This window comes from Thunnus albacares, chromosome 22 (genome assembly GCF_914725855.1).
Source record: "Thunnus albacares chromosome 22, fThuAlb1.1, whole genome shotgun sequence".
NCBI classification, from domain to species: Eukaryota; Metazoa; Chordata; class Actinopteri; order Scombriformes; family Scombridae; genus Thunnus; species Thunnus albacares.
In genome coordinates this window covers 21281960-21291785 of record NC_058127.1, presented here as the reverse complement: position 1 = coordinate 21291785, position 9826 = coordinate 21281960, and the positions used below count along the sequence as shown (strand labels likewise).

General features: G+C 41.2%; 1 protein-coding gene across 1 annotated transcript; it reads right to left on the bottom strand.

The window, feature by feature from the left end:
• Window positions 1-4091: 4091 nt before the first annotated feature.
• LOC122973281 lies at window positions 4092-7144 on the bottom strand. The gene is made up of 6 exons (XM_044340687.1): window positions 5667-7144; window positions 5172-5513; window positions 4955-4999; window positions 4750-4860; window positions 4567-4601; window positions 4092-4448 (listed from the first exon to the last, which is right to left on the bottom strand). The coding sequence occupies exons 1-6, from the start codon at window positions 5710-5712 to the stop codon at window positions 4293-4295; spliced, it is 735 nt and encodes a 244-aa protein (XP_044196622.1). The 5' UTR covers window positions 5713-7144; the 3' UTR covers window positions 4092-4292.
• Window positions 7145-9826: the final 2682 nt, after the last annotated feature.

The window sequence follows — 9826 nt, the reverse complement described above, 5'->3', positions numbered from 1 at the left end:
TTTCTTTTTCTTTATTTGTCATAAACAATACCATCTAATTGACATTTGTATATTTATTAGCCTACATGAATATAAAGTTACCAGTACAGCTGTTTCAAACACAGTGTGCACATTTTTGAAGCAGCAGGTTCTGACTTTTGCAGGTAATAAGTTCCTTCTTTTCCCCGGCGGCAGAACAGGCGAAGATAGTGGTGAATTTTGCTTAAATTTCCCTTTAATTGTCATAAGCTTCGAGGATACTACGTTTGTCATTGAGAGAAAATGACTTTCTGTCTCTGTAATGATTTCAGTGTGCACGCAGCAGCAGCTGCTTATCATGGGAGTAAAGTTTTGTATAGGAATGATTCTGTCTCAGAGCTTTTTGATCCATATAAACAGCTGATCACTGTAACTGTGATCACTATAAGCGGTTACCACTGTATACATTTAAACGCAGCAGGAGGACATGGTTTGGACTTTATTTAATTTTCTTTTTCTCTTCACAGCTTGAACAAAATGAGTGAATGAATAAATAACTAACTTAAAAATAAACGCTGGCACACTTTTATTTCTTAAATTATAAACGCTAAGCTTTTAAATAAAAGGGTTCACTCCAACACAGAAGTGGCCACGAATAAAATGGGGATTTACTTTAGTATTTTTTGTAAAAGTCCCTCAGAGTTCTTCTATTTTATGTTTCCGAGCACGGACAAGTGATGTGAGTGCGAAAAGACACTTGATGGGACCGTCTTTTGAGAGTCTGTTTCCGTCTGTCGGACATTCTTTGACATGCAGCTGAATTAAGCTTGACTGCTAGCCTGCCACAGAGCAGGCTAGTTCTTCTGACCAAGTTACCATGGTTACTGAGCTGGGACTGATATAAGCCGCAGTGGTGGAACGGAACTCTTACTTAAATAATCGAAATTAATTATCGAAATAAGCCAGGCTACACACCCCTGTAGTCATTTGATTGAGCTTGTTTATTATTTGACTTTCGGTCGGATTGTGTCATGTGTTCTGGAATTTGGTTTTCTCTGTGTTTCCCTTGTGTGTTCCTTCACTCCTCCTGTGTTCATGTTCATCCTCCTCTCACCTGCCCTGCATTACCCTCGTTAGCCCTGCCCTGCTCCTAGTGTCTTACTCAGTCTATCAGCTCGCAGTCTGTCCTTGTGTTGTGTCACCTGTTCATTGTTGTCTGATTGCTTTAGTTCCTGTTTTTATTTTGAAATGTTTTCTCCTTGTGTTTTATTACCTTTACCTCCTATGTTTTCCGACTTTGTTGATTGCCTCATGTGTTTCACCTGTGTCTTGTTTCACTCACCTGTGTTCAGTTTGTAATCAGACCCTGTGTATTTAAAGTCCAGGTTTCAGTTCAGTCTTTGTTAAGTTGTCTGTGTTTCTGGTCAGTGTTCCTTCTTCCTGTGTCTCAGTGTCTCCTGTGTGTTTTGAGTTATTCTATAAGTTTCTGTATCTGATCCTGCCTGCTGTTCTCTGTGGTCAGGTCCACCTGCTCCACTCACTTCGTGACAGCTGTGATCTGTACTCAGTCTTCCTCAACGCAGCTGCCAACAGGTTTCTTGAAAAATATCAATGACTCCTTACTTATTACTCATTGAATTGGTAATCACATTACTTTTGTACCTACTCAACAGTAGAAAAAAATGACTATGAACTGTTACATTAATTTCTGTGAGTCAACCCAGCTCTGTCAAAGGTGCTTTCCAACAACTCTACATGTCACATCTTTTTGTGTTTAACAAGCAAAAGAAGGAAATGAGACATTTTGGTTCATAGGGGACATATTGTGCACATTTCTAGGTCTATATTTATATTCTGGGGCTCTACTGGAATATCTGTGCATGATCTACAGTTCAACAAACTCTTTATCTCATACTGGCTCTTTATGCAGCTCCTCAGTTCAGCCTCTGTCTGAAACAGGTCATTTTAGGTCCTGTCTCTTTAAAGTCCCCCTCCCAGTTAGCCTACTCTGCTCTGATTGGCCAACTCTCGGAAGCTGTGTCTCAGCTGACTTCCGGCAGCTCTGGAGGCTACGTAAAAAAACCGTAGTAGTAGGATCTGCTTCTTTTTCCTCTTCACTTGAGATGGAAACTTCTCAAATACATCTGTACATGTCAGAGACTGATTCTGATCTGAAATATGCAAGTGAAGAATGCAGACAACACATGGAACAACCTTAGGAACAAAGGCTACAAAATGGATGGTTATTTGTGGGCATGTGTGAACAATCTGATGTCATCGCAAGGAGGAAGTAGAAGTAACGTTGCAAACGAAGCATTCAGAGCAGGCTGAAGCCCTGGATGTTGACTTTCAGGGAGCATTTTTTCACACATTCACCTCAAGTTTTGGACCTTTGACCATGTTTAACAAACATCTGACATCTTAACATTATAAAAATGAGAGAAAATCTCAAAAAGCATAATGTTGCCTTTTGACAAGCAGCTAGCACACACATTGTAGAGATTCACAACAGTGAGCCCCAGCGCGCTCACACACACACACACACACACACACACACACACACACACACACACACACACTACCAAATCTGAACAAAACCCTGGTGATACCCAAATATAGCAAGAGCTAGCCAGCTAAGGAGACACAATATACACCTAGAGCACTCTCAACTGAATGCACACAGACATTATGTTGATCCTCCATCCAATTCTTTGTAAGACAGCAATCCCACCTTCCTATGTAGGAGTACAAAGAGCATTTCTGGGATTAGTAACTGTCGTCAATGCTGAATTTAAAAACTGAATCCTTTACATTACTTGTAAGAGATTTGAAACTACTCATTAATGAAAAATGTATCACATCAGTGTAATGTGCTCTGGTTAAAACATTCATCAAGAATGTTGTTGGATTTGTTCTGTGTCAGCTGTCAACTGATCTTTGTGTGACTCAATACTAGTAAAACCTCACAATATGTCAATAATGTGTATAGACCAGAGGCAGACTGAACACCACTGGATGTCATGTAGGCAGCTATACTGGAAACATCTACATCTCTATGTCCAGATGATCAGCCGTCCTCCTCTAGAACCTCAACAGTGAGGCTCAGCTAAGTGATGTACTGCTGTGAATATGTATGAGTATGTAATGGAATCACTGATCTTCACACACACTCAAAACAAGCTACTTTTTTGTGGATACTTCAAAGTTTTAAAAATGATGTCTCCATAAGCCGACAGCTTGACATGCATTTCAGGTATGAATGTGGGAACTGATGAAAGGTGAATTAAAAAAATCAGATGCCAATAAGCAGAACTTTATTTCGGATACCTGGAAAAAAGAGGGACGAGTGTTTAACCAGTTCCTCCACATGGCATTCCTGGAGGATGGTAAAGCTGACACAGTGTTGCTGCTGCAAAGGATGTCATCCAGAAAACTTGAGAGGGGGGTCACATGGTCGGGATCTTGAGGGGACCTGTGTGCATTGATTGATTGAAAATTTAAAAAAAAAAATGGAATTTGTATTTTTTGTACCTTGGCAGGTCTTAATCTATCTGGACAGGCTGCCCAAGTAGAGAGAAACACTGATGTACAGTCTGGAGCAGAGTGAATGTTTTCACATGAGGCTGTCAGTGTCAAACTGTGTCACCACAGTGTAAAGTGCAACAAGGGGCAGGTGGGAGCCACATATAATTATATTTAAAAATACGACCTTTCAAAATGCATATTTGAATTCAGATATTTAGTACATCAACATCAGTTTAAATATCCAGTTTTCACTTTGATAGTTGTAAGTTTTACAAAAAGGTTTTTATAAATGTTCTGTAGAAGCTGATCATTTAGTCTACTTGACAGCAGAAAGTCACACAGTTAACTACACAGTTAACTACACAGTTTTGACTGAACAGGTCTCTTGACTTTCAGGTCAGTTGTGCTCTGACTACACTGTGATATTATGTGTAACTCACTCACTCCTCCACTGTTGCATCTAACTCTCTCTATAAGAGAATGTGGACAGTCATCAATGTCCTTACTGGCTCCTCCTCCCTCAAACACAAATCATATTGTTTTTCTGTCAGATCTCCATCTGAGGTGAATAAAATAATCAAGAAAGAGACTTTGAGAGAGAGATTTATTTGCACAAATAACAAAACACACACAAACAATACATTAAAGAATTAAAAATGATTCTCATCAGGTGCTTAACTCAACAACACACAACACAATTTTGTATGAATCAAACTTGTTTAGATGATTTGACATCATTTTTGGATAAGTTGATGGTGTGTATCGCTACCCTCACAATATTCCAGCAGCAGATTAATGAAGCATTAGTTTCACTCTGAGCTGTTGCTGTTGTTTCTTCTTGTCTGTCTGCAGGCAGCATAAATAACATGAGTGTCCACTTCTCTCTGTGATGCAGGCCTCCTGCTTCTTATTGTTGTTGAATACAAAGTCAGTGCTGTGTCCTTCAGCTGATCAGAGTCCAGATTCTGTAAATAAAAGTACATGCAGTTCTACATGTCAAATAGCTGAGTTTGTGAGAAAAACACTATTGACTTGTGATGATTCTACAACCTTTGAAATGATCAAACACAAAAGTGGATTTACCTTGTTCACTAGTGAATTCTGCCCTTCAGTCGCAGCTGAGTGACAGAGACAATACATCTGATCAGTTAATAGAAAGTTTGCTGTCGTCACATCTTGGCTACAAGAAATGTTCTATTTTTTCATCATACTGACACTATTGAACATTTCCATAAGTGTTTAGTTTGAGCAATTCTCATAAAGTACCTGTCTTAAGTTTCCTGATTTTAACCATCTGACCAGTGATGACCATTACAAGGAAAACAGTCAGACCACCCAGGATCACACTCGTCAACTTTGTTGTTTCATCACACTCTTCTACAAGAAAGATCATTAAATCAGACTAAACTTTACCATAAGTGACTTGAAATTGAAGAAAAAAAATCTGCATTTCTACATCTGCAAATCTTACTTTTAGATGTGTGGTCCATGTTATCATGTGATCCATCATCACTGCCTTTTAATGAAATGAAGATACATTTAGTCTTGATTTTGTTTTGACAGATTTGCATCACAATCATTGTTAATGTTTAAACTGTCACTTTGTTGCATATGCAGTTGGATAATTCTGAAACATATCAACAATATAAACATAAATGACCAAACAAAATACAAGACATTAATCTTACCTGCAACATTTAAATATATCACAGTGAAAACTGGACGGCCACTTGTGTAGAATCCACAGAAATACAGTCCAGAGTCTGATGAATCCACTTGTTTGATGTTCAGAGAGACAGTAGAGATGTTGGCGCTCATTTCAAATTTTCCCTTCTGAAAGCCATCGCAGAGTTCAGCTTCGCTGCCAGATCTGATCATAACAGAGATACAGTTGATCTTGGTTCTGTTAACAAGTCTGAACCAGAAAGCCACAGAGCCATATATTAATCTATTGATGCAATGCAGTGTGACTTCTTCACCAGACTGGACCTCCACAACCTGAGACTCAGACACTGAGACAGAGATCCAGCCTGAAACACACAGCAGAGACAAGTTGTTACAGGAAGATAAACGATACCTCTTAATGAATTTAACAGTGAGTATATAAGTTTCAATCGTGTTGGCTAAACATAGAATAACAACATTTGTAATGAAGTTGAGATTAATTCAAAGCCAATACTCACTAATGCTGCAGAGACTTAAAGCAGTTATCAAGGTAAAGGTCCTCATGGTGCGTATGACTGAAGCTCTGCAATGTCTGTTCTAGATGTGTGACCCAGGAAGGTTGCTCTCAACACAAAGAGGAAGGATGTTTTTTTGTTTCTTATCCTGTTGCGCAAACTGACTACATTAATGCTTTCAGGAAAAGAATATAAACGCAGATGTTTGGCCTCAGTGAGAACAAGACAGAGTTATTTTTCAGACAATGTTATTTAATAATGAATAATATTCAACCCAAATTACATACAATATAGTGAACAAAAATATACTGAATAAGAAAATCAAATTTCATCAGAAGATTAACACATAATCTCACACAGGCTCCACTGTCTGCTGGACTCTATGGGTAATCCTCCTCTCATATCACATGCACACAATCGCTCACACTCACCAGAAGCAGTGGCAGCACATCGACAATATGATGTCTCACTCCGCTGCAACTAGACTGAGCTGGAGCTTGAGATAGATCTCTACAGTGAAGATGAAATCACCGCTCCATCTGGCTCTCTGCCGCCACGGCCACCGCTGTCAGATGCCTCAGCTGAGACACTCCAAGCGGCTTCTCCAATGGATGATGACGACAGCCTCTCATCTGTCTCAGCGACTTCACTGACCTTCTGAAATCCGCCGCCCATGTCTGTTCCCCAGGATTTCCTGAAAGTTATGGCTATGGCGGTGGAGCGTGTGGTGCTTCCTTTGCCCACCCCCCATTCCACCCAAGCTGGTCAACTGTGAAGGATTTTATGGCCTGGCTCATCCTGATCAGCCTGCCTTCGTTTCGCCTCCTCTACCAGACATCTGGCATTTCGCCGAAGCGTCCTGGAAGGAGCTGCTGAGAACGAAGTCACCAGTGGCAGGGACTGGTATCCTTCTTGACAGTGCAGGGTCACATGGAGACAGACTGTCCTGGTGTGCCCCCCCTGGAAGAGGCCATTGCAACCCTCTTACTTACCTACACTTGGCTGGTTGGGCAGCAGTGAGAAAGCTGTAGCCTCCACTGGCGCAGGACAGAGACACGCTGGAATATTTAAAAAAATATTCGGGCTGGGCACACAAATACACAGCTGCATGCCTCCTTCATGGTAGATTTCCCATAGCGCCAGACGGTCTCTTCGGATCCCTCTCCTCTGTCACTCAGCACTTCAAGAGGCTTGAAGAAGAGAAGACGCAGCTGAGCTGACATTTGCCACTCGCCCCTTCTTTAAATCAGAGAGGAGACGAGGTGCACGAAGGAGAGTGCGCAGCAGATTTGGAACTGGTTTGGGAGAGTGGAAGTGGACCTGTTCGCCAGTCAAAATAACACCCACTGCCTGCCGCACAACGATTGACCTTTGGGGGTGGATGCCTATGCACACACGCCATGGCCAAGAAGCTGCATTACGCCTTTCCTCCGCTTTGTCTCATTCCCCTGCTGCTGGAGAGAGTGAGACAAGAGTGGTTGTTGGTCATCCTGAAAGCCCCTGGACTGCCGTTTGGCACCGTAGTATGCAGAGATGACTAGGATAATAATAATAATAATAATAATAAATTTTATTTATATAGCACTTTTCTAAACAATGTTACAAAGTGCTTTACAAAAGAGAATGAAACCAACAAGGCAGATAAAATAAGAAAAGAGGAACACATAGGTAAAGGCAGAAGTACATAGTAACAATAGAGAATGCACAATGATAGTAATAAGACAATGGAATGCACAGGAGTAAAATAATGATTAAAAATAAGATAAAATAACATCAATTAATAGGTGTAAAAACAGTAATTAAAACATATCAAACATTTCCAAAAGCTTTCACAAAGAAAAAAGTTTTAAGATGAGTTTTAAAAAGAAGCTAGAGACCTAGTGTGTCTGAGTTCAGTGGGCAAAGAGTTCTAGAGAGTGGGGGCTCTGACAGCAAAAGCCCGATCATCCTTTGTCACAAGCTCTGACCTGGGAATGACCAACAGGGCTCCATCTGTGGATCTTAAGGGCCGAGGGGGCACATATCAGTTCAGTAGTGCAGATATGTAACTGGGAGCAAGGCTGTTTAATGCCTTAAAGTTAAGTAATAAAATTTTAAAATCAATACGAATAGAAGGCTAACTGGGAGCCATTGTAGGGAGGCAAGCACAGGGGTGATGTGCTCATACCTTTTTGTCCCAGTAATGAGACGAGCAGCAGCATTTTGGACCAGCTGGAGACGGTGAAGGGAGCCCTGTCTGATACCTGAATAAAGTGTGTTGCAGTAGTTTAGTCGAAAGTATAGTTTTTTGAAGATCGGCAAAAGATAAAAATGACCTAATTTTGAAGATGAACTTCAACTGGTAGAAACACAACTTCACAACATTTTTGACTTGATTCTCAAAACAGAGGTTGGAGTCAGATGTTGGCGGCTCAGCCCTGCTCCATACCCCAGGTGTGGGGGGGCTTGGCATGTTATGTTGAACGCACAGCTCCCTTTTGGCTATGGAGAGGGAGTGGCTGGTAAAGCCCTACCCAAGAATTGCCTAGCTAGTTGGCTTTATGAGTGCATCTCCCAAGTCTACAGGCAGGTGGGTAAGGTAAGGTCCAAGCAAATTCCACACATAGCATGGCAGCCTCTATGGCCTTGTTCAGTGGGGTGAGTGTCGAGGACATATGCATGGCGGCGTCCTGGTCTACGCCTTGTCCATTCGAGAAGTTCTATGTCTTGGACATGACAGGCTCCTTTTCAAGGTCCATGCTTGCAGGTGTGACTCAGGACTTATGAAAAGGGTGGTGTGTGTCAGCTGTGGTTCACCTGACCCCCTCCTGGGCAATTATACACCCGCATTCTCCGTGATCTAAGGTAACTCAGGAAATGGGGTGTACAGGGTGTTTTGCATATGACCTACGACCTATGTGAGGTTAGGCCATTTTTTTCACCCAGCTCTGCTCCATGTTAACTGTACTGGGTTGGGCCCACTACTGCACCACTAAGCACCTGGGATTATACAGTTGTGGCAGTCTGATGATATGGCGCACATTCATCAGGCTCCTCCTGCTGTGTCCATAGAGTCCAGTAGAGGGTGGAGCCTGTGTGAGATAGAACAAACATTACAATATTGTAATCCTATTTCTATAAGCACAGGCAGCACCCTACCGATGGACCCTGCCACTCCCACGCCGTCCACTGAAGTGGTGTTGGATGGTAAAGCGTCAGCGAGACACTGCTTATATAGTGTGTTGGACACACGTAATTGGTAGGCGCGTCCTGATTGGCCAGCTATGTGCATGCAAATTTCAGTGAGTGATTTCATGCGTGTGATCGAAGAGGAGTATTACCCATAGAGTCCAGTAGACCCTAACCCTCCGCTTGTGCTCATAGAACTAGGGTTACAATATTGTAACCTTCGTTATAAAAAAGCCCTCTTCAGATTGAGAGTTGTCAGGAAATGTAATGCTAAGAGTCAGTTGACACTCTTTCACTGAATAACAGCAAGTTACACAAGTTTATGTAAAAGCTGACATTATAATGTTAACACAGAACAGTGATCTTAAATGTAATGGCACTGAAATCCATTGGGAAAGAAATACATAGTTGTTAGTTTAATTTCACTTGAGTAATTTACTGTTGTGGTCTGTGTTTACATTACCTATTCATACATCCCTACGTCTAAAACAAAATCTAAATCTCAAACAAAATCTAAATCTCAAAAACCTCGCAAGAACTTTGCACGAGCTGCAGATAGTAATGGGTGGACCGATTCTTTTCACAGTATCGGTTCATTTGAGTTGATACATATAAATGTATCAAACCTTCGAGTTTTGATAGTTTTTGCAAAATACTCAGTTATAGTACAAGCACATTCAACAGCTAGTGCTGCCTGCCTCACAAAATTTCTCTTCAGTGCATTACCAGTCATCATGTATAAATTTACATTAATAAAGATCAAATATTAATTTAAATGCATTGATTCACAATCCCACTTGTATGTAAGTAGGCTATATATCAATATGATGTTACAGAAATGTGATGTGACACTGACCAACGATCTGTCGGTCTTTTTGAGGGGCAGGTAGCAGACCTCCTAGTTTGAGAGAACAGCAGTTCATTCTGTCTCGTTCAATTTAACCTGCCGTCTGTCTCGACTTAAGTCCAATTAAATCGCTTCTCGTTCACTCATA